At 36.6% G+C, this 26576-nt stretch overlaps 1 protein-coding gene across 2 annotated transcripts in view; it reads left to right on the forward strand.

Annotated features, from left to right (window-relative positions):
* The first annotated feature begins 566 nt into the window (after positions 1 to 566).
* Positions 567 to 26576, forward strand: part of Lhfpl3 (LHFPL tetraspan subfamily member 3) — a 546343-nt gene continuing 520333 nt past the window's right edge. For both annotated transcript variants that reach the window (XM_047562824.1, XM_047562823.1), the window contains exon 1: positions 567 to 1097. In XM_047562824.1, the coding sequence (XP_047418780.1) occupies positions 656 to 1097 (442 nt within the window). In that variant the 5' untranslated portion in view covers positions 567 to 655. The remainder of the gene's footprint in view (positions 1098 to 26576) is intronic.

Here is a 26576-nt window from a genome sequence, read left to right on the forward strand (position 1 = left end):
CACTTGGCATTTCTCGCTTGCACCTGCCGCGTTGCCCCTCGCGCCTCTGCAAAGAAGCAGAGGTCTAAGCACGTTGCTGTGCGGCGATGAAATGCTCCCAGAATCAGTCTCTTAGGCCGGCCCCTAACACCAGCCGGGATCCCGAGGTTCCTCTGGGATTCCCGTGGGTGCTGCGGTTCCCATCATTCGATTACACTCGCCCCACAAACTCCAGGCCCGCTTCTCTGCTTTGCGCCCGCCACTGAAGGGGCGTTCCAGGGTCGCCGCGGTCCTCGGTGCCTTGGGCACTGGCAGCGCGGGCCCGGTCAGAGACTGGGAACAGAGCCGGGGGCGCGGGGGATTTGCCGCCTTCAGCTGCTGCAGCTGCAGCGGCGGCGGCGGGAAGAAGGGTGGAGAGTGGTGAGGAGGACTGGAGCCCGGGCCGGGAGGGAGGGAGGGAGGGGGGCCGGGAGGCAGTGCCAGGCGAGCCAGAGGGGTGCTCCGAGCTCCCCCGCCCTCCTTCCGGGAGCGAGGATGCAGACTCTGGAACTGGTGCTGTTGGGCTGAGGCGGAGGCAGGGGAGTTGCAGCGCGCGCGGCTCCGTGAGTGTGTCTCCTGCGCGCCGAGAGGCGGGGGGAGGCGGAGGACCGGGAGGCGGAGGAGGAGGAGGGGGAGAATGCCCGGAGCCGCTGCCGCTGCCGCCGCCGCTGCCGCGATGCTCCCGGCTCAGGAGGCTGCCAAGCTGTACCACACCAACTATGTGCGGAACTCGCGGGCCATCGGCGTGCTGTGGGCCATCTTCACCATCTGCTTTGCCATCGTCAACGTGGTGTGCTTCATCCAGCCCTACTGGATCGGTGACGGCGTGGACACCCCGCAAGCCGGCTATTTCGGGCTCTTCCACTACTGCATCGGCAACGGCTTCTCCCGGGAGCTGACCTGCAGGGGCAGCTTTACGGACTTCTCCACGTTGCCCTCGGGCGCCTTCAAAGCCGCCTCCTTCTTCATCGGCCTCTCCATGATGCTCATCATCGCGTGCATCGTTTGCTTTACCCTCTTCTTCTTCTGCAACACGGCCACCGTGTACAAGATATGTGCCTGGATGCAGCTCACCTCTGGTGAGTGCACGTTCACCTCCGCGGAGGCGAGGGACCCCTGGGCGTTCGAGCCCGGGAGGGGCTGGACTAGGAGGGATGGGGTCTGTGCGCGTCTTGGGGTGCCGGGCAACTTAATTTTCTGGGGCTGAGGGGTGTGGGGGAAGAAGCCCTGAAAGGCCGGAACCCCGGGGGTTCCCCAACCCGGGCACTAGCGCCGGTCCCGAGGCTTTCGAGAACCTCCCAAGTGCGAGGGACGCCACCCAGAGGGACGCGCTGGAGGCAGAGTGGTTGTTGGGCTGAGTCGGCTCAGAACTAAAGATTACGGGACCAGGGGGCGGCGGCGAAGTGGCAGCTTAGAGAGGTTGGGCTGGGTGGTGGTTATGGGGCGCGGAGGAACTGGCACAGGGAGGTGAAAAGCCGATTTGGAGACATTGTAGAGGAAGGAGCAAGCTCTGACCCTCGCTGGGACTATTTCTGCTTCTGCTTCATAGTTTGTGTGTGTGCGTGTGTGTGTGTGTGTGTGTGTGTGTGTGTGTGTGTGTGTGTTGTGTTTGTGCGGGGGCGGGGAGTTGAGGTAAAATTGTTTTTCTCTGTCCTGGACAATTTTAAATATTTTATAATCCATCTGGAGATGAATAAATCCTAATTGTTTTGGGCTTCATCCTTTCAAGAAAAATGTAGCTTAGAGTGTTCCTTAGCAATTCCCCAATGCCAAGTCTTCAGTTTGCTTCCTTGTCAGAGCAAAGGTCTTCCATTTAATCTTTAAAACAGACGTCTTGAGGGAATCAAGATTTCTCAAAATCTCATTTTGGGAAAGTGGTGTTAGGGAAGTGGCAAATAGAAAACCTGTTTCATTAACATCTCTGATCACCCTACTTGTAGATAGATTGTTGCCAGCTGGAGAATATGAAAGTACTTCTTCTTTTTTTTTTTTTTTTTTTTTTTTGTCTTTTGAGCATCAAAGTTACTTTTAAACCAGAAAGGAGAAATGCACTTCCTGGTGGCTTTGAAGAGTCCTGGAAAAAAAACAAAAAACAAAACAAAAAACAACAACAACAACAACAACAACAAAAAACTGGCTCCTACTGTAGCTCCCCTGATGCCTTTCTCTCTGCCAGCAATCTTGCATGCCCTTCTGAAGTCAAGGGTCCTTGGATCTTTGACACCTTAGTGTTCCGACATTGTTGAGGTCCTTTTGATTTTATGAGTGATTTGGTTGTGGAGGAATATAGAACGCCTCAGGCATCCAAACTTTCTCATTTGTGTTTCATTTTATTGTTCTTAGTCTTTAAGGATCTTAGTTTCAAGATTTTGTTGCTTATTCTATTATTCCTGAGAAGGTTTTCTGGGAAGTAGGAATTTAATTCCCAAGTTTATCAGTGTCATACGGTGATTAAATCCTTAAAGGTGGCAGAAAACAACATTGTTTCATGATTATATATCGTTAGTTTGATATAAGAAAAGCTTGTGGAAGTCTAAACTTGGCGTGGAAACATTTGTTTTGTATTATGTGTGTCTTGATGGATTTTGGCTTGCATTTATTGTGAAAGTATATATGTGAAAAGCAAGAAATGAGCACCAGATGAGGCCTATCCCCCTCCCATATGCTGTCACCTTCCTGAAATGTAAGAGTTCACCTTCTCCTTTTGTCCCTGCACCCCCAACTTCTTGAAGAACTCCCTCACTTTCATTTCCCCCCATATATATTGTTAACTTTTATAGATATTTCAAGAGCAGATTAACTCTGAGATTTGGAATACATTCATATATTATGGTTGTTCTTGACAGCTCTGGTTTGACTTTGAATAGGACAAACAGGATGCAGATGTTTTAGGAAAAGAATTGACCCTGCACAGCTAATTTTAATTTTTCTAAGTTAAATGACCTATTTAGACTGGTGATTCAAATTAAATTGTTTTCATAGCTCTGAAAGTAATTTGTAGGTGATTTCTCAACAATATATTATTAAGTATGTTATTTTTATGAGGTTTAATATTCCATACATTTAAATAAAAGGAAAGAAAGAAGATGATCTTTGGGAATGAATTACCACCTTTGAAATTAGTACAAACTACAACCATTATAATTTTTTCTTTTCCTTTCCTTAAATAGAGCACATACAAATAATTTATTCAGAGATAGTGAAATATGATGTCTTATTTTCAGATATTTGACATCAATATGCTATTCTAGTTTCCATGTCATGTAAAATATGATGAGAACCTTTGTATCACAGAAGAATATAAGGGCACTTACTTACTTTTCAAGAAGTTCAGATCCTTAAGTGGCGTACTTCTTAAAAACCTTTATTTGCAATTTATTTAGTGTTTACTTCTACTTATTTATTAATGAAGTATGTTAATAAAAGAAGAATGGATTATGATGATGGGTCATATATGAATCAAATTCAGTTATATTCACAGATTTTTAAAGAGTGAGGTATATATGACATTTCTGAAGAATTTCATGCTTAACATGGTTTCTGATTTTTAAAAAATTTTATATCATAACACTAATAAGAAACTTAACATAATGTCCTGAAGTTTGTTTGAAAGTATAGCTTATAACCTTTAGACTACACCTCTTTAATATTACATAGGTTTCTTATGCTTATAGTTTACCTAGGCTAATCTCAAGTTAATTTGCTGCATATGAAAGATGAGACCTAATGTACCATGTTCTTACTAGAGACTGTTGAATCCTCATTGGAAGTCAAGTAATTAACTCAAATATTTAGTTACCTAAGCATTTTAATGTAGTAATATCACAAATCAGAGCCAAGTAAAATATAAAATCCTACAGGGAATGATACATTAAAATGATGCAAAGACCTTCTTGTGACAATATAATATCAAAAATTATTCTTTTTATGACTCCGAATAATGAACCATAAAAATTACTTAATTTATTGGACCTGGAAGTGATGTTGCTTATCTATCTAGATATGTGATACACATATAATTATTGCCACCATTAAGAACACTTTGCCCTCTCCCTTGTCTCTTTAAGTCATTATCAACCTCAGAAGAGAGAAGCTTGGAAACACAGAACTAAGAGCAAATATGTCACAATACCTTTGGGTAAAATCCTGTCCTTTGAGAACATGCCTGATTTAAGGACAGAAGACATAAGAAATAAATAATGACAATCAAAGATACAGAACTATCCTAAATCTATAGTCAGATAACTTCCTAAGAAGAAAAACTTTTTTTTTTTTTTTTTTTTTCCGTGTGAGTTCTTTAACACCATAAGGAAGAAGTAGATTTATAATTGGTCAAGTAAGGTAACAAAGTCTAGGTTTCTTTTTTGGGGGTTGGGGTGTGTTGTTGTTAAATCAATATAAAAAGGGAATTTTGTCCTTGGAACTTGATTCTTTGTTTCTGTTCCTTTTTTCTTTAAAACAGGATTTTAGTCTGTTCTAGTCTACTAATTGCCAAATAACATAGAGATGTTTTGTTTGTTTTACTGACAGTAAGCAATATCTTGAATTGTTTCCAGGAGCCTGTGTATTCAAGATTTTAGACCAATGAAATACCCTGACCTCCCTTTCTCTCTATATATATACATGTGCATATACATATATATACTTATATGTATTATATCATCATATATTTTATATGATAATATTAAGGTAGACCTTAAGGTTTTGAATTCACCATGGATTTTTTGGTGGAAGGCAGCAAATGAGAAGGTGGTGGAAAGTAGCAGATGAGGAGGTACTTTCATTTATGAAGAATAGATTTTCCCAGAGGGTTAAGAACAGAAGTGGATTGTGTTTTCCAGATTCCTCATCATTCTGAATATATCAAAAAGAAGGACAATCAAGATGGCAAGTTTTAAAAACCAAATTGTTTAGTAAATTCCTTCCAACCTCCCAGTCTTTGTTTCCCATTTTTTTTTATACCTTTATTTTGTTCATTTAGTTTTTTTAATGTGGTGCTGGGGATGGAACCCAGTGCCTCACATGTTCTAGGCAAGCACTCTACCACTGAGCCACAATCCCAGCTCCTCCCCAGATTTATTTTAGCTGGTTTACTTTCTTAAATTTATAACTTTGTCAGTTAGGTGAGGTGAGAATCACTAAAGATCATCACTGCATTTCCTAGCCTGCAAGAAGAGCCTCTGCAATGTTATACCATCCTCTCACATAGTACCCTCCTCTTATTGATCTCATCAGCATTTGAAATTAGAGGCTGTTTGTGTGTTTGTTTAATGTTCTTCTCCAGTACCCTGAAAGTTCCCTAAGGCCTTGTTTGTTTTCTTTATATGGTATAGAGGTCAAGAGCATGGACATTGCAGTTAAAAGATACAGGTTTGAAGCCTGGATCTGACACTGACTATGCAGCCTGGGAATTAATCTTTCTGTATGTAAGTTGCTCATCTGAAAATAGGCTTCTAACTTTACCTACTTCAGGAGATTAGTGCAAGGATTAAGTGAACTAATGTGTATACTTAGTGCCCGGCTCATAGCAAGCAAGCCCTGTGTGAGTGTAGGTATGGTTGCTGTTGTTTTCTTGTTGTTATTGCTGTATCCTGGCACATTGTAGTTTATGTGTTTGTCTAGCACACAGTAGATATCCAGTACACTTTCATTGACTTAATTAATGAAAAAAACAATGATTAATGGGGTGAAGAAAACAAAGTAGGAAGGAGTGATCTTAAATTTCCTACATACTGTGGTGAAAAGGCAATGCTGTGTACCTTGAAAACCATGCTTATCTTGCTCAATGGCATCAGCAGTGACCACAGTGAAAGAACTCTTCCCTATTCTTTACTAGCAATGGCTGTGACATGACAGCCTAATTCGTGAGGAACTTTTTCCCAAATGGAGACTTTCCTTATATATTGGTAGAAATTTTTATTATACTACTTGGAAGATAATCATATCTCAGACTTTAGACAAATTTCCCTTCCACTTAGTTTCTCATGAAGAAAAAATTCAAAATGGTGGTTTTATGTAAGAATCAGGAGATTAGGCTTTCTTTCATGCACAGCAAGAACCTCTTCCATGTTGGATTTCCTTTTGCACTTCAGGAGCAATCAGGACCAGAGAAGAGGGTATCTTTTCTCCACTTTCCTATTTCTTCTTACTGTGCATTATTGCAGATGTGCTCTCCTTGGAGTGGCAGGGAACCTGCCCTGAAGAGGGTACAAGCTTGGGATTTACTCAAGTGAAGACTCAGTGTTCAGGACAAGCCCCAGACCTTACCATCTGATTAGTTCTGAGCAGTGTGAGAAAGTAGATTCTTACCTCAGAAAGCTGTTAATCCATCCTGACTGAATTCAGTGCTATAGAATGCTCTGACAAAAGCTTTTTACCCTGACAGAGCATCGTAAACATTGTCTCAGGTACAGAAGGAAGAAAGTACTCTGCTATCAAGGGAAGTTTTTATTTTTTAACAACCTATTCCACTTATGGTGTATATAATTTTATCTGTCAGTTTAAAAATTCATTTAAAAATGACTTTCTATTTACCAAACCAAACTTGTAAGAAAAAGTTGAAATAATTTTAGAAACTGTTTCTTTTTCTTATATGTAGCGTGACAAGGAATGTGACAATCGAAGAGATGTTGGAAAATATATTAATATGAATGTCAAAACAAACAATTTTGATAACAGCTAAATTTTGAGTGAAGATCTGTAAAAAAGTAACAGGTCCCATATAACCCATATGATACATTATTAGGAGTTTTTTTTCCCCTAGTTGTAGATCTGAATAGCAGCCCCTTTTCTCTGTAAAAATGTTAACAAGATGCTTACCTGTCTGTAAATAAATAATAAATATAATAAAAACCTACCCAAAGGGAGGAATATTAGATGCTTGACATGAAAATGTCTATTTGGTAATTATTGCTTTTCTCTGAAATGATGCTATGACCCAGCAAAGAGTGCAGATGGTCAGGTTAGTATATTGCACTTACCTCAGACAACTTTCAAAGTGAGCAAAATTTTAAATGGAAAAAAAAAAAAAAAAAAAAAACAACCCAGCAGAGCATATAGCTAGAGTTGCAATGTGTGGCTCAGTGCACTTCCCTGTGTGGTGTGAGGAGATAAACTATGGGAGAGAAGTAGAGAGAATTTTGGCTCACCCTGGCGTGAAGCAAAGAATTCCAGAAGAATTCTAATTTGGGGGCTTAATAGCATGATAACTGAGCTAGTTTTAAAGTATAACTTCCATAATATATCTGAACTTTGTGGGTCAGCACTAGATTTAATTAATGTGAATTTTACTTATAATGAATCCATTTTTATTTGATATAGGGAAAGACCAACACAATGACCTTTATTCTTAATAATAACAAGGAGATATTAATGACAGTAAGAGGCTGCTTCATATAGCAATACTAGATAAATTATTTGATTACTTAAACATAGTGCTATTATGAAAAGTCACTGGAGCATTTAAAAGAAAGAAATAAACAACCTCTCCGAGCACCCTGAATGCTGACAAAATTAAAGACATAAGCTCTTAAAGTATGACTATGGCACAGGGTCCTGTACTATTCAGAGTTTAAATTGTCCTAAATGTAATTGTGAGCATCTTTCTCATCTCCTCTGTTAAAAGTGGAAAAAATGAGTGGCTTGCAAGAGGAAGAGACATAATTTTTGACTAATATAGATGTGAACCATGTCTGACTACTATTGGAAAGAGTAAAAGAAGAAATCAAACCTTTCTGCAGTAGATTTGCTGGCATGGAATTGCAGAACCTGGGTTTTGACATCTTTCCCAGCTTACTGAGACCAAGGTCTGCAGCATGGTAGGGGTTATTTTTGTGTGGTCAACAAGAGGAAAGATCCTGAATGATAATCCGAGTGAAATTAGTTTTCTGACTGCCTGAAATGTTGAGATTAGGACCTATCAATGAAGGGCCTAGTGGAAGAGTAGTGAAAGGTAATGGAAATGAATAGTAAATAGTTGCAGATCTGAAAAGCAGCCTTAACTCGGAAGCAGACATGTGGAACTTAACTAATCAGCATTCTCCACAGTCTTTGCCATATTAGAAAACAATGGAAAAGATGATTTTGAAGGGAAACCAAGCAATGCATCATAGGGCCAATTATTTAAGTGCCTGGAGACTGATTTTGGAAGTCTAGGGATGAGAGGGAAGGAATATTCTGCATGGTCCTTAGTTGGTATCAATGAAGATCAAGAGTGAGGTGCCTCTAGGCATGGTGGGGCATGCCTGTAATGCCCACCATTTCGGGAGGATGAGGCAGGAGGATTGGAAATTTGAGACTAGCCTCAGCAACATAGGGAGACCCTGTCTCAAAATAGCTCAGTGCTAAAACACCCCTGGGATCAATCCCCAGGAACAAACAAAAAAAGTGAGGTGTTGTGGAATTGGAATGGGAAATATGTATGTATCATCGTTGATGGAAAGCTCAGTATTTGACAAACAAAAAACAGATCCAGCTGTGAAAAATGACAGGGACATAGAATAGTGACACCAAAAATAAATGAAGTATGAATAGAAAACAGACAATGAAATTCAAGATTGAAAACCCTGTAGAATTTGATAACATTAAAAGCCTGTTGAATTTGACATCATCAATGTCATAAAAGTGTATTGGCACAGGTCAAGCAGTTGAGAGGGAATATGTGTTTATGGTGGAGAGGTGCGTGCAAATGTGTTACCAAGAAAGAAAAATTATGGCTCTGACCTCCATCCAGGAAATTAATATAGACTCTAAGATCAAGTTATTCAAAGGCAGAGATGATCAAATTTCTTGTATGGCAGATGGAAATATTGAGAAGAATTAAAATATGCCAACATAAGAAAGAAAAGGTCATTGTAAGATTTGAAGAAAAATGGTTGTACAGTTTCTCTTTGAAAAATGTAGTTGCAGACTGTGAGGTTAAATTGATTCCTATAATGCCTTGGTTGAGAAAAGATTTACAGTGAATATTTGGGTGAATATATTTTCTGAGCATTTTAAGAACATATAGATTCACACTAGATTAAGTCATCTAAATTTCAGATTATTAATAACCAGTGACATTGTGGACCTGTATGATGCCAAATATTGGTTAACAGAAGATCTACATTTTAATCAGCTGATGGGAAATGGCATAGTACTGATCACCTGGTGTGTTACAAAAACCTTCATAGAGAAAGGAATACTTGTAATGTAGTGTTTTGAAAGCTATGGTTTGCAACCCTTTAATGGCTGTGATATCAGCTTAGTAGATCATAATTAACATTAGAACTTGGATTAAAATAGAATAGAAAATAGGAATGCAATGAAGATAATAAGGATTTTATAAAACTTATTTTTACATACTTGCACATATACTTACATGTACTAGGTTATAATGTGAAATGTATTACTTATTGACTGTAATCAAAATGTTTGAAAGACTTCCAGAGAAGAGATGATTTAGTATGAATTAAGAAAAGTAATTATCTCCTCTTTGGAAGTTTTTGAAAGATTTACACCATTCATAAGTAATTTTGTATGAGAAGGTAGATTAGATAGAATATACTTGACCTAAGCAATTTGAAACATTTCCTTTGGTTTATTTTTCTTACCTCCATATATGACTTTTATTGCCAATGTGTATCAATTAGATTGTGAATTGACTGAAAATTAGAATTGTTTTTCCAGATGTGATTTGATTGATCCTCTGTGCTATAAAAAAACGGCATGGTTCACTTCTGAGAAACAATAGCTAAAAACAAAACAATAACAAAATCCCAATTTGAACAAATGTACCTAACTTAATGCCAAATAGGACTCATGGGCATTTGGAAGTTGGAGAGCTATTAAAAATCATTTAACACAATCTTCTATTTTCTTGATAAAGAAATAATAATGGTAGATAACAACTATGGAGCAACTACCAATTGTGAAATCTTTATTTTATTTAACTCTTATAATAACCTATAAGGTAAGTATTATGCCTACTTTGCAGATGAAGAAATTGAAGCTTAAAAATTGTGCAAGGTCACAGAGCTAATAAGTGGTTTGAGGCAAATTCAGAACTCCCTTCCCTACAGTAAGAGAAGTTAAGAATCTTGCCAAAATAACACTTTGGTTAAACTAAGATTAACAGACATCTAATTATGAGTGCAGTGCCATGCCTACCACATTTTTTGCCTCCCAGCCCAGTTTACAGTTTTGGGACAAGTCTTTAATATCCATTTTCACTATTCTGTGTCATCATGAAGGAAAGGAGCTACTATTTACAAGAAAATAATTATCTACCTGATTACCAAACTTCCCTTTTCTCAGGTATGATGAGGTGTCCCTCATTATGTCCTCTTCATTTCTCTAAATCATGACTTGTGGTGGTGGTTGTCCCATGGCATCTCCTTGGTTACACTTCTGATATCATTGGCATTAATCTTAGGCTGTTAATTATATAAGACAGTGTTAATGTCCAGTTTACTGGCTCTGTGTCATCCATATCTTCCCTGCATCAAATGCAGAAATGTTCCCAATAGAATTGTTTATTAAAGTTATTAAAGGTGGTCATGAAAGTGGAGATGTTTGACAGAATTGCTAAATCACAAACACAATTCCTTCCAGGACTTGGGCACTTCTGGAGACATCAGGGTGAGAAAGGGGAACTGAGAGTATATAGTCAGCATGTTTACATCTTGACTTGGCAACTTATTGACTGGATGATTTTGGGCAAGTCATCTAACTATTCCTGACTTTTCTTTTTCTTTATTTTCTAAGGCTTATATAATTTTGTGTGTGTGTGTGTGTGTGTGTGTGTGTGTGTGTGTGTGAGAGAGAGAGAGAGAGAGAGAGAGAGAGAAATAGAATGAGCAAACCGTGGATAGTAAAATTTTATCATTTTATCATATAGCCAGGAGTGGTGGCACACACCTCTAGTCCCAAATACTGGGGAGGCTAAGGTGAGAGAATCACTTAAGCCCACAAGTTCAAGACCAACCTGGGCAACATAGTAAGACCCCATATTAAAACAAAGCAAAACAAAACAAGGGGGGAAAAAAAACCCTGTATCATCTACTAACAAGTATGGCTGTGTGTGTACCAAGAAAGTAAATATTAGGAAAATCATCAAAGATAGTATGAAATTACAGCAGAAAGAAAGTGGGGAACAATCCTAGACAGACAGATGTGTGTTCAGAGTTAGATTTCCTCAATCCAGTGAGATTTTAAATAGAAATATCTATCTTCTGTGTTCTTAGGATATTGAATTAATGCACATAAAACACTTAAAACTGAAGCTACCACATAGTTAGCACTCAAAATACGTTACTTACTATTGTTGCAACAACACTGAAGAGATCATTGGAAGAGTGGCTAGTATTCACAACATTTTAAAAGGCAGAAAAATTAAACTCACAATGTGCAACCTAATGAAGGACATTTGAGCATAATTTTTATCTACTGGTCTACCTTGTTCTGAGGACAAGGAAGAAAATGGCTGTGGGTGCCTTTTATAAATTACATAGTGTTACAAAACTGCCATTGTGATTCCTATAATGGATTTTGTACCTTACTAACAAAACGCCATATTCAGTTAAGATTTTAATTTTGTGTTAATAGTTCTTGCCCTTTCCATTTTATTTGTGTGGAGTAATGACTCAAAGTAACAGGAATGTGTTTTGAATACATTTTTGAACTGCTTTACAACTTCATCTGAACCAACTTGAAAAAAGAAAGCCACATTTTGAAAACTGCTTGGACCAATTCATTGATTGTGTCAAGACTCAAGCACTTAGGTATTCTTAAGTTTCCCCTAATATAGAGAAAAATTATCAAAATTATTTCCTTTTCACAGTTATCAAAACAAAACTGAATATTTTTGATCTCTAATAACATCATGTAACAATTTAGAAGTAGCATTTTTTTCTGTGCTATTTTGAATGTAGCTAGATTAAAAATTGGGTTTCTCTATATTTTAGTTGTAAATCTTTTCTTCCCTAGGCATGGAAGGAAATGTGCTGAAATAGAGATTGTGTTGCTCAGTTTTTCATTAACATGTTGATTCTTTGTATTTCTTTCTTTTCTAAAATGTTTTAAAAATTGTTGTTGTTTCCATTTTATGTTTAGAGTCATCAGGTTGTTATACATTACAATATCAGTTTGCAATGACTATATCTATGACTGTGATTCAAACCACTGGGTTGAACAATGAGCAAATGAACATTCTCTGCTCTATATGTTATCAAGATCCCTTTCGTGGTAAATATCCGGTGTAGATGTTGACAAGAGAATTTATTGGATAAGCATGCCTGATCAGAACTCTGTTTCTGGAGACTTGGTGAGCATTGATGAGCAGTCCTGTAGATCATAGTCATTAGCTCTGCTCTTCTAGACCTCTCTGTCTTTTGGAAACTGCTGTCTAGTGAGATGAGCTGGACTGGGGAAAAGGCCAGGATCCACCCAGCCCTAGTTCACTTTACTGAAGACCCCTCCATTGATGGCTGGATGGGCTCTAGAGGGAGCTCCAGTCCTGTCATCTTGTACTTCTCAGAACCTAGCCTTTTATAGGGTCAGGTCCAGAGTCATGTTCTCACTGCTGTTACTTTGTAGGATAACATTTTAGGGGAGGAATGGTGGAGGATAAATTATGAAGACTGACAAAGAATAAGAAAAAGGATTCATCAGAATGCATGTGGTAGAAGGGAAAATTCCTTTCCCTACAAGAAAAAGCCATCTCTCTGGGTATTTCTGCACACCTCTTTGAAATCACTTTCTATAATTTATCTAACTTTGAAGAAGCTGGTGTGACTCCCAGTGGCCTACTTTTTAGAGGACTAATTGGCATGGTCTTCCCCCATCAGGACATTTTGACTATTGTTTCTTAGCCAGGAGTTGGACGGTTGGGAATACTTGGGCAGGTCACTGGCGATTTGAAAAGAAGTTGAGGAATTCAGAACCTCACTATTCTAAACAGCCTTTTGGTCTTAATGGTATAAACTATGTATTGTGGTTGGGTCTTTTCAGCACCCTTGAACATGTTTTAAAAACTAAAACCAAAATGAAACAGGATGGGAAATTTCAATTCTTGGGAAACTTTAGGGACTTTTTAATATTTAAGAATAATATTTAAGGTAACTCAGAACATGAACCACTGACATAGGTGAATAATGCTTCATATTTAGAATAAAAAACTGAAAGTGGGCACCTAATTTAATTACCAGCTCCTACCAATCTCCATTTTCTTAAAACAAAGAAGGAATTAGTGCCTGCTTTCTCTGCTGGACACTGCACAAAGGATACACAAATTCCATTTCCATAACATCCTCCCCCATGAACATGAACTAATCTGGTTCCTATATTCTTTTTGGAACCTAAGTGCAGAGAGTTCTTTAGAGGAAAACCATCAAAAAACACTCTTTCCTGTGCAACATCAACCCTTTTTTTCCATTCCATATTCAGCATTTTGTTTAATCTTCACCAGAATTTTCCTTTATTAGCCCCAATGCCCTAGAAGAGTCCAGTGCCCACCAAAGTGCCTGCACCTGAACAGGCCCAATACAAAACTGAAACTGTACTGACACTGCAGCTCAATGCAGAACACTGGCATTGATGTAAGACCACTTAGAATTTTTTTGGTTATGCGTAGAACAAAGAGGGAAAGTTCTGCAATCAAGTGGGTTTATTTGATAAGGGTTTCTCCCTTCTTTCACTTACTATTAAAGAATTTCTTTTTAAAAAATAAAAGATCTCTACAAAACCAATCTTATGATTGTGAGTGGTGGTCCCTCAGCACTAAAATTTAATTGTGATAGATTTAATCAGGAAATAGAATGAATCTCACATATAATTCTTCTGCTAGTCTCATGATTATATGAACAGTTTATTTGGAATTTATCCCCCAAATATGTTAAAGTACTACCTAAGTTTAGCATAGAAATATGACTTATATGAGGTCGATCTTGAACTTACACAATGAAAGGAGGTTTTTAAAATTTCAATTGTAGTTATTATATAGTTTAGCTATTATTTTAGTTTTGTTTAACCCTTGCAAAAATCATTTTAGTTTATCTGTAAATATACTATTAATGCATTTTGCATTTGTGTGTATATGCCCATGTGTATGTGTTTGTGTGTTTTAAAGAATAATAAAATGACCATTTATGCACTTGCTTCCTGTCCTGATTATATCCTCCTTCCACCCAGAAGTAGTCTCTTTTCTTGAGTTTTATGTTATTACTTTACATTTCTTTAGTTTTATCTTTAATGTATATATTCCTAACACATTAATTTTATCTGTTCCCATTTTTAAAGAAAATGTTTTAATATTTCATCACAGTGTAACATATGGTGTAAACATTTACCACTTACAAATACTGTTTATTAGGTTAAAGAAGTTCCTATATATTCCTCCATTGACAAGAAGTTTCAAAATTCTGAATGTATGTTGTATTGAAAGCATTTTCTACTTCTATTGAGATTATCAAATTACTTTTCTGAATTAATATATGCTGCTGAGATTAATTATAATCTTGCATTTTTGAATGCTGAAGTTATCATGCACTAAAAAAATAATGCCAACCTTGCCATCGGTCATAAGACTCAGACTCTAATATTTTATTATTTTTATAGTATTTTTAATGGGGCAAGGTTGGTCTTTTACTTTCCTATTTGTCATACTGTCTTTATATAGTTTGCATATCATGGTTATATAAGATTCATAAAAGTTGAGATGTCTCTCTTCTTTTCCTGCTCTTTGAAAGAATTTGTGTGTGATTGGAATGATCTGTTCCTTGAATGTTTAATAGAGTTATCTTGTAAAACTGTCTGAGCCTCTGTTTCTGTGTAACAAGATTTTAAATGACTGATTATATTTCTTTCTTTGTTACAGAATCATTCAATTTTTTTCTTTTTTTTCTTGGTGCACATAAATTATACAGAATGGTGGGTTTCATTGTGGCATATTCACACATACATAAAAATATAATTTGATCAGTTTCACCCACCAGTACCTCCTACACCTTCCTCTCCTCCCTTCCCCATCCCCTTCCTCTGCCCTAATGTTCTTCCTTCTACTTTCATGGTGTCCTTTTTTTTTCCTCTTTAGCTTTCACATAGGAGAGAAAGCATATGATATTTTTCTTTCTGAATCTGATTCATTTCATTCAACATTAAGATCTCCAGTTCCATCTATTTTCCTTCAAATGACATAATTTTGTTCTTCATTATGGCTAAATAAAACTCCATGTGTGTGTATTGCTTTGTTCTTATACATTCATCTGTTGATGGACACATAGGCTGATTCCATAACTTGGCTATTGTGCTGCAGTAAACATGGGAATTAATGTATCTCTAAAGTCTGCTGAGTTTAATTCTTTTGGATAAATACCAAGGAGTGCTATAGCTGGATCATATGGCCATTCTAATTTTAGCTTTTGAGTAACTGCCATACTGATTTCCATAGTGGTTGTACCAACTTGCTTTCCCACCAACAGTGTATAAAAGTTCTTTTTTCCTTGTATCCTCACGTGTATTTATTATTATTTGCATTTTTGGTGATTGCCATTTTAAGTGGAATGAGGTGAAGTCTGAGTGTTGTTTTGTTTTGCATTTCCCTGATTGCTAAAGATGTTGAACATATTTTATGTAATTCTTGGCCATTTGTACTTCTTCCTTTGAGAAGTGTTTGTTCTGATAGAAGAAATAATCCTAAAATTCATATGGAAGAACAAAAGACCCAGAATAGCCAGTGAAATCTTGAGCAAAAAGAGCAATACTGGAGGCATCACAATACCTGATTTCAAATTATACTACAGAGTCAGAGTAACAGAAACAGCATGGTACTGGCATAAAAACAAACATGTAGACCAGTGGAATAGAATAAGACACAGAGACAAACCCCCACAACTACAACCATCTGATTCTTGTTAAAAGTACTAAAAATATACATTGGAGATAAGACAACCCCTTGAACAATTGGTATGAGAACTCTGGATATAGAAGAATGAAACTAGATCCCTATATCTCACCCTGTACAATGCAAAATGGATCAAAGACCTAAGTATAAGACCACAACTGCAACTGTTTGGAAAAAAAAAATAGAGGAAACACTTCAACATAGAGGCGTAGGCAAAGATTTCCTGAATAATACCCTCTAGCTCAAAAAATAAGAGAAAGAATCAATAAATGGAAGGATATCAAAATAAAAATCTTCTCCACAGCAAAGGAAGTTAACAGAGTGAATAGACAACCTACAGAATGGGAGAAAATCTTTACCAGATACTCTTTGCACAGAGGATTACTCTCCAGAATATATGTATATATACAACCTCAACATTAAAAGTCAGTTTGTAAAGATGTTTTTCTAGAATTTTTTCCATTACATCTGTATTTTCAAATGTATTGGCGTAAAGTTGTTCACAATATACTCTAGCAGTTTGAGTTGTGTCTTTTCTATTTTCTTTAAATCGATTTTGCTAAATATTTGTTAGATTTATTAGTCTTCTTAAGCAAATATAACTTTTTTGTTCTCCATTACATTCTTCTGTTTTATATAAATAAATATAAAACCTTTTCCTTCTATTTTCTTTGCATCTTTGCTCTTATAGTTTTTAGCAACCTGATTAACTTTTTAAGTGCTACAAACTTTCATGGAAAAAAAAAAAACCTACTTATCTATGGTAAGATTTTTGAAGAGGACATCATTAGAAGTTTTGATCAGGAATTACAATGCAGCCATCTCAAACATAAACATTAAAGAAAAAAAGTGTTCCTGAAAGGAAGCTCATGTTATTGTTAAAATATTTACAAATATTTTATGGTATGATTCATACAAATTAAGTATATTTAATATTTAATTTATGTTCAATATATTTAATATTTAATACTTTATATTCTATTTTCTTATGTCATGAAATAAATAAAATGAATGTTTTTATGAGGTTACATATGGATGCCTTCAAATATTTTCCCACTTATTCTGGCACTTGCTATTGTAATATGATTTCCTGTGATAAGAAAAAGAACAAACTTTTAACAATGAGTTGATGCCCCATTAACAATGAGTTGATACCTCCAAAGTTAATGTCAGCCTTAGTGCTCGATGACATCTCTGGATTTTTACTCTTTTTTTCTTACCCCCAGGATTTCTCACACTTTAACATCAACTCAGTCTTTCATATTAAAAAAAATAGTTTTTAACTTTTTCATCCAGTAGGTTTAGGTGTTCCATTTAGATGGGCATTTTGGGTCATCTGATCTGCCATACTTCCCCAAATTTAAGTCCTGTGGATAATATTCAGTTGATTTTGCCTTAGTTCTGTGGCCACATGACTGCCAAACATCAAAGTACCAACTTACTAATTTGTGCCATGGCTGAAAGCAGGAGACAATGTGAGAAGTGTGGAGTAATATATGTAAACTAATTATAATTTCTGAACTATCTACTTAAAATCCATGAAACTCCCACAGTGGATTAGCATCATCTTTTTTAAAGATAAATTATATATTAGGATCAAAGGAGTGATGGTCTCTACTTCAAATGATATTTGCATGGAAAGTCGTAATGTAGTAAATCTCTTAATATAAAAATACTAAATGAAATGATAAAAATACTCTAATTGGGTTCTCGGTCCTCCTGTTATTCTTTTATTCATTTATTTATCCTTCCCTATTGTTTGCCTCATATGTGTCATTAGAAAAGATATGAAGATTGAAACACTTTCTAAGGTTGGTAACCTCATCATGCTTAGTTTTCTTCCTAGTATTGGAAACAGTTTTGTGTTACTAAGAAGAAAAATGTGGAGGCAGCTATAGCATACTAGATAAACGAACAAGCTCTGATGCCAGAACTGTAGATTTCTGTGGTGGCTACTTCATTTACAAGGTCATTATATGTCCTTGGACCAGTTATTTATCTGTACCTCAGTTTCTTCATCTCCTAAACAGTGTCTGTCATGCCTGATACAGAGAAAACATTCATAAATGTTAGATATTAGTATCACCATTGTCAGCAGCATCTTCATCATCACTCTAGAAAGGCAGTCCAGCTAGGACCTGGTAGGTTGCTGTTCTGCAAACACTCCAGATGACCTTAATATTTTCTTTCTTTCTTTTTTTTTTTTTTTAAGTTTACTCTTTTTTTTTAAACTTTATTTTTATGTAGTGCTGAGGATTGAACCCAGTGCCTCACACATGTCAGGCAAGTGCTCCACCACTGAACCACAACCCAGCCCCAATATTTTCTTTGTTTTGTAATCTAGGAAAGGAATCATGTGCATTTTGGCCCTGAGTATTCAATGCTACTCCGTTTTGTTAGTGAGGTCATTCCTTCCTATGAGTCTTATGTGGGGATTTGGAGATAGGAGAGAATGGGTGCTCTTTTGGCATTCTCTTTGGAGTAGGTATCTATAAAACCATATCACTAGGGCTCAGGCAGGGAGTGTGAGAATTAGCAATTGAAGCCTCCTGAGGGCAGGGATTCTGGCTGCCCCCCCCCCCCCAGCAGATTGAACTCAGGGGCATTTACCCACTGAACCACATCCTCAGCCCATTTTTTGTTTTGTATTTAGAGATAGGGTCTCACTGAGTTTCTTAGGGTCTCTTTAAGTTGCTGAGGCTGGTTTTGAACTTGCCATCCTCCTGCCTCACCCTTCCAAGCCGCTGGGTTTGCAGGCACGTAGAACCATACCTGGCCTGACTATTTTATTCACCATATTAGCATTTAGTGACAAGGAACGCTTGTTGGTGTTAAAAATTTACCTTATCTTCCTGTGTACTGAACTGATGTCACAACCCTAAGTCCTACCCAAGAACTGCTATATAGATAATTTCTCAGCTCTTTTCAGTGAAAGGGTTACCTCAGTGCTTTTCCCCATGGACTCAGTACCAGAGATCTCATTATTTCCCTATGAGTTCAGTTTAATTTAGGAAAACATGTCCAATTTTTATTTCAGTTCTCAAAGTGATGAGCTATGAAACAAACTCAGTTATGCTTTAGTATCTTGTGTATATCTACTTGGAATGACATATATGCCAAGTAACTCACCTTGACCAGAAGTAAATTTGGCATTGAAAAACATATTTTGTTTAAATCAGATATGTGGGTCCTATGGTCTGTAACTTTTGATCTTAACACAAAGAAGAAAAGCATTATGGAACCAAGTAAACACTATTACATTTGAGTACAAACCTTGTTTTTAAACAGAATATTTTCCAAAAGAAATCCTTTCATTCTCAACTTTCAAGGTAACAACCATAAAATCTGGGAGCAAAGTGGGATGATCTAGAGGACAAAGGAAAAAGACAGCAGTACAGTTCAAGGCACTAAACAGATGGAACTGGCATGTGACAGCAACTGCAGTGATCTTGTGCAGTTCCTACCATTCCTGCACCATTTACAGACATTTACATAATGGTTAAAAGAGGAGGGCTGGTTAGGTACAGTCTAACTGGAGCCAAAGAACCTTTTTCTCCTTCTTCCTTTTCCCTCCTTTCCTTTTCCTTCTCTTTCTCTTCCTCCCCCTTTCTTCTTCCTCTCCTCTCTCCTTTTCCCCTCCTTCCTTCCCCTTCTCCCCCATCTTGCTCTTCTCGTTCTTCGGTTCTTGTTCTTCACAAATTTGGCTTGAATTTCAAATACTCTGGGAAGGCAAAAAACGCCAAACTCATAAAGTTATCAATGAAAGAGAAAAAAAAAAAAAACTATAGGTAAGGAAAGAACATTTTATTTGTATGTTAACCAAAAGATAATGGAAGATAATAAAAAAAATTCAAGCCACCTTCAAAATATAATAACATCAGTTTGCTGCTTCCCAGGGCAATAATAAAGTCAAGTCATAAGAGATACTTCATAATCATGTCTTCTTATAAAATAATTGTTTTACCTTTATCATTGTTGTGAGTTTTAAAAAACACAAAAATAAATCTTTGTAAAGTAAAAAAAAAAATGTGTAGAATGCTGGGTGTAAAGTAGATACTGAAGGCTAGAGAAATGGGGAAATGAATTCTCTGTGATATACCAGAGACATAGAAGGGAGTCCTTTCATGATATCACAGAAATACATTGTTCACAAAGTTTCTTTAAGAAGATTCTGATTGTATTTGATTTTGAAATGACTTCTTGATATCTGGATGCTATGGTAACTGCTATTGTATTGAAGAGTGGCGTTTATAGTCAACTGAAATTTCCACCTTATTAACATACTATTCTAAACTCCTCTTCTATTTACCCTATTATTCAACTGATCACATATTTGATATAATCTCACTTTTTGAAATACCTGTATTTCCCTATTTATTTATATATTAGATTGATATTATTACCTTGTCTGAGTCAGGCTTTAGTGTTATTGCAAACTAGCTCCTTTTGACCTCCACAGTACTATTTACAGAGAGCTCACCTTATGCCAAAGATTGTTTTAGTGTTCTGCATATTATTTAACCTCCATAACAATACTACCATGTGTTATTATGATTCCCATTTCACTTATGTGGAAATGGAGGCACACAGAGATTAAGAAATGTTGCCTAGGATCTCATAGATAGAACTGTACTATCCAATACAGTAGCCTCTAGCCATATATGACTACTTAAATTTACATGCAATTAAGTTAGAAATTCAGTTCCTCAATTACACTATCAGTACTTCAAGTCCTCAAATGGTCCATATGGCTGGTTTTGGACAGTATAGAGCAGAAAATCTCTATAATTGCTGAAAATTCCACTGGAAAGTGTTATCAAAGAAGCAGTAAAGCCAGGGTTGAACCCAGGTGGTGTGGTGGCTTCAAGGTTCAGACTATTACCTTGAACTCCCTCTACTAACAATAAAGTTACTAGTATAGAGTCTATGAGTTGAAGTTAACCTTCAGGATAAAGGACAAGACAGTTGAATAGAGACTAAAATAGGAGATTCATTCTTTCTACCCATTCATTGAGTGACAGGTTCTATTCTGGATGGTGTTGTTATAGCTGCAAACCAAACAGATGGGTTCTCTAATCCCATGGTTTATATTTTATCTGGAGCAGACAGACACAGGCAAATAATTAACTACATAACCTATCAGATGATGGTAAGTGCCATGAAGAAAGGTGGTCAGGGTAAGGATGGTGATGAGGGTACAGATGTAAAGGTCTCTTTGATAAGACACCAGTTAAGAAGAGACCCAAAGAAAGAAAGACACAGAGAAGAGAGGAGCATGCTAGGCAATGGAAACCCAAAGTGAAAAGGCCCCAAAGCAGATATGAATGGGTTTAGTTAATTTTTGGCACTCCATAAATGACAGGCATCCAAAGAAATCCCTTCTTTTCTTGATTGCCAGACCTCATCTGTGTAGGCTTTGTCACCCTTGGTCTAATGTCAACTTTCTTTCCCAGTTCTGATGCATCTTCTTTTGGGTCATCAGAGCCCATTTCATTCATTTATATGATATATTGAATTTTGTAGTTTGCAAACTTGGGAACACAAAACAAACCTTAGCACCCTTCTATGATTACCCTTGACTTGAATAATTTGGAGGATCATATTTGTTTGAAAAGTCTTTCTGTCCTTCATGGTTCCCCCTCCCCCACCCAATAAACAGAGGTGAACCTATGAGATCAGAAGTTGCTATGTGTAAAGCCAAGCTGATAAATTATTTTTAGAAGAAAGTTAATATAAAAAAACCACAGCACTGTCTAGAATTTTACTTCTAGAGTCATGAATTTAATTTTTGATTGTTAATAGTTTGACTAAATATAGAATCCCAAGTCTTGGAGCAAATTTAAAATTTTCAAGAGGCACAATACATTGACATTCCATAAAGATAAATTCAGCTTCTCATTTGCTGAGTATTAGGAAAGATTTGATTCTTATGGCAATACCCAGGAATTTCCATGGTACCCTCCCTTGCTGATTATCACACTGTTCCTCTCTTGGTCTCTACATCCTGTTAAGTACAAGCCCATGCTCTTCATTTCTCTGTTAAGATCAAGGACAACTAGATGACTATTCCCTTCCCTTCTCTTTTTAAAAAAAAAAATTTTAGTTATAGATGGACACAATACCTTTGTTTGTTTGCTTATTTATTTATTTTTATGTGATGCTGAGGATTGAACCCAGTGCCTCGTATGTGCTAGGTGAGCACTGTACTATTGAACCACAACCCAGCCCCTCCCTTCTCTTAATTGCAAGGAGAAAAATGACTTAATGCATGTAAAGTATTGCTTTTATATTTATATTCCAAACATTTTACACATAAAGTACTTCTACATATAAATATCTTAGAATAGAACCAAGTACTTAAGAACTCCATATATATTAGCTCTTATCATTATTATTCTCAACACTCAAATCCCCTTTCTGTGCTTTACCTAAGCATGTCTTACCTCAGTGCACCATATTCTACCTTACTGCAGGCTGCCTCTATTTTCCAGCCCCACCTCTATATCCTGGACAGCTCATACATCGTACACATCTCCTTCAGTGAACCCTGCTTCTTCCTCTAATGCTCCTAAGTCATTCTGCAAATTGGAGTTCCTGACCCTAAAAATCTCTTAAAATACATACTGGATACTGTTGAGATCACACCACAGCATTTTGTGGTCTAAACAAAAGGCCTCAGGCAGAGGACAATAAACTTGTTTCTCCCAGGGTAGAAGTTTCACCATATCTTTCCCCCAATGTGGAATAGTTATGTGGCTGTAGCCCCAAGTCTCCAGTCAAGTATTCTGGCCAGTGAGTGTGGGTAGGGTCCAGATAGATCCAGCCATGAGTTTTTGGCCACTCTTCCAGTAACAATCAGGGCTTCCCAAGTCCACTTAAAAAGGTCCAGAAAAACTCAGAAGTTGGCAGCTGAGATGGAGTGAGTCTCCAACTGCACTGGGTAAGTGCCTGATATCAGTGGGGAGCCTATGAGGGCTACCCAGAAAAGCTATTTTACCTCTGCAGGTCTGGATGGCTCACAGAGTCTCCAAAGAGGTTGAAATTTACTGATTTTTGTTTGCAGTGTATTTGTGAGGGAACATTAAATCCTGATTGGCAATTAAAAAAAGAGCCAGTATGCTATGGACTATCTTATGAGGAGATATAAGAAATTTATCAGCAATTAATGTTGGACAAATTCACATTTCAGCATTCCCTATGCTTATAGGCAGCTGCACAGAACAGAAGTAAATTAGGTGCACTGTGTTGCCATAATGTGATGTCAGATGAGACTAAATGTGAATGAGAGTGATGTGCGCAAAGGATCACAATTCTGTCAAACTTATTATTATTCTGTTACTGAATCACATAAGTCTTTTTAACATATGTTTTCTCAGGCCTTGGTTTGGGTCTGTGTTCCTGAAAGATATACTGATCTTCATTTGTTTATAAATAAAAACAATAGATTCTGGATGGAAGAGGTAGTTGTAGTGAGAATAATTTTTATAAGAGAGTAATTCTTTATAACTACCTTCATCAGTGCCCTATTAACCTGGAGTTAAATAAGCTTTGAGCATCAGTGCCTAATAGAGCTGAAAGGATGTGCTTCAAAGGATGAGCAAACCTACATAAACCCCAAGGGCTGTTAGCCATTTCTGTTTTAGGAATCCTGGAATATACCAGCGTAAGTGCTGGTTACTTTATACACAGCACCTTCAGTTTTCTTAATACTTTTTCAATGTTGCTATTTGCTGATGTACTGCAGTTCAGAGAAGGTATGTGACTTGTTCAGAGCCACCTACCCGGTAAGTGGAAAAGCAAGGCTTGATTCTGTTTCTCTTACGTGTTTTCTACTTAGTCCCTTTTATCCTTATTTTCTATCTCCCTTTCATTGGCTTCCTCACCTACTGCCAAACCACTACAATGAGTCTGTTGTGTACCCTTCTATTTATATGAATTCTTGTAAAAAATTTTCTTTTTTAAATATTCCTGTTATTCTATATTTTAGTAAATTATTCTGCTATAGATTTTTTTCTTTTTATTATCTATTCATTTTTAAAAATATCTCTACACAGCACTGGGTTTTAAAGATCCATTGATGTGGCTGTATGTCCCTGTGGCCTGTTGTTGCTGACGGCTGTACAGTACTACAGGGTTACATCTACCACATTTCATCTGTCCACTCTCCTGGTGACAGATGCCTGGATTGCCTCTGGATCTCCACCACATCCAGTAACCCTGCAGTGAGCATCCTGTACACATCTTGAACCTGTGTGGGACTGTTTGGAAATTGCTAGCTCACAGAGCATACATATGCTTACTTGGACTGTGTTGGGCCAGTTTGCTTCTGTCCATCCTGGCTGGTCCAGTCCACACATTCACCAGCAGTGCAGGAGTGCTCGTAAATTCCTTCATCTCCTCTGGCACTTCCAATTTTCTCATTTTTCTAATTTCAGTCAATCTGATGTGTAAGTTTGTTTTAATTTGAATTTTTAAAAAATTATTGATGTGTTTTAAAAGTCATCTCTTCATAGGCTTGTTAATTGAACTTTTTCCATTGCTACCCTGATCTCTAGTTCAGGGGATGAAAGTTGTGATCAGGCTCTGCCCATCTCTCTAGACCAGCACTGTTCAACTGACATATAATACAAGTCACATGTGTAAATTCAGAATTTATTATGCTCACTTTTTTAAAAGATTAAAAAAGGAAAGATTAATTTCAATAGTACTCTTACATATTAAATAATATATCACACTTAATATATCTAAAAATCATCAGGGACATTTTACATTCTTTTTGCACTGTCTTTAAAATTGTGTGTATATTTAACAATGAAAGCTCATTTCAATTCTAAATTGTTTTTTAAAAATTGATACATAAAATTGTACATGTTCATGGGGTACAATGTAATATCTTGATATATGTATAAATTGTTCAAATGAGGATGAACATATATATCTCATACATTTTTCACCTCTGCATGGTAAAAGCATTAAAATCCTTTCTTTTATTTTTTTTAAATGTACAGTACATTATCATCTATATTCTATTGGGCAATATAACCCCAGAACTTATTTCTCCTGTCTAACTATCACTTAGTACCTATCTATCAACCTTTTCGCATCTCTCCTTTTCCCCTACTCTCCCTTGCCTCTGGTAATCACCTTTGTATGCTCAGTAAGATCAACTTTTTTATACCCACAGATGAGTGGGGTCATTTGGTACTTGTTTTTCTGTACCTGGCTTATTTCACTTAATATAATGACCTCCAGTTCCATCTAGATTGATACAAGTGATGGAATTTCATCCTTTTATGGCTGAATAGTGTTCCTTTTTATATATGTACAATTTTCTTTATCTATTCATCAATCGATGAACACTATGTTGTTTCCATTTCTTGGCTACTATGAATCCTGCTTCAATAAACATAAGAGTACATATGTCTCTTTGATGTACTGATTTCATTTCCTTTGGGAATATAATCCACCAGTGGAATTGTTAGACCATATGGTCATTCTATTTTTAATTTTTTGAGGCCCCACCATAGGGTTTTCCATTATTATTCTAATCAATGGATTATATTACAATGATTACACTAATTTACGTTCCTACCAATGGTGAGCAAAGATTTCCTTTTCTCTCAGCACTAGTCATCTTTTATCTTTTTGATAATAGTCATTCTTACTGGAGTGAGGTAATATCTCACTGTGGTTTTGATTTGCATTTTCCTGATCACCAATCCAACATTTTTCATATACCTGCTGGCCATCTTTATGTCTTATTTTGAGAAATGTCTATTTATATCTATTGCTCATTTTTCATCAGGTTATTGGGTTTTTGTTTTAGTTTTAGTTTCTTATACATTCTCAATATTAACTTCTTTTCAGATACATAGTTTACAAATATCTTTTTCCATTTTGTTGGTTGTCTTTTCACTGTTTTTTCTTTTGCTGTGCACAAACTTTTTAGTTTGATATAATTCCATTTGTTTTTGCTTTTGTTTCCTGTGCTTTTGGGATCTTGTCCAAACAAGACCCTTTCTCATTCCAGTGTCCCAAAGCATTCACCCTATGTTTATTTTTCTAATAGTTTCACATCTTACATTTATATTTTATATTTACATCTTACATTTAAGTTTTTAATTCATTTTGTGTTAATTTTTGTATTGGTAAGAGATAGCAGTTTCATCCTTCTGCATGTGGATATCCATTTTAATGATCATCTTTTATTAAAGAAATTGTCTATTCTTCAATGCTTATTCTTACCACCTCTGGAAGATCAGTTGGCTGTAGATTCATGCATTTACTTCTGGAACTCCATTCTGTTTCATTGGTCTATGTTTCTGCTTTAAACCAATATCATCCTGTTTTCATTAGGGTATAAAATTTTTGTGAAACAGAGTCATTTTATACAAGTGAAATTTTGTTTGACAGAAAAACATTTTACATTGTTTATAAAATTTTGGATGTTCTTGATTATTAGAAGTCTCTTCTTACGTTGAGCCAAAATCTGTCTCTAATTTCTCACTCACCGTAGTACTGCTTTCCATGGCCACGTATTAAGTATGTTATCTGTCTTTATGAGTAATCATTCAGAGAAGCCTTGGATTCTTGATTTCTTAAGTTTCTCTTTCCCCTAATGTCTTCTCTTTTTTGTTTATTTTTATGTTTTTGTTGTTTGTTCTATTTAGATATACATGAT

This window comes from Sciurus carolinensis, chromosome 8, assembly GCF_902686445.1.
Source record: "Sciurus carolinensis chromosome 8, mSciCar1.2, whole genome shotgun sequence".
NCBI classification, from domain to species: domain Eukaryota; kingdom Metazoa; phylum Chordata; class Mammalia; order Rodentia; family Sciuridae; genus Sciurus; species Sciurus carolinensis.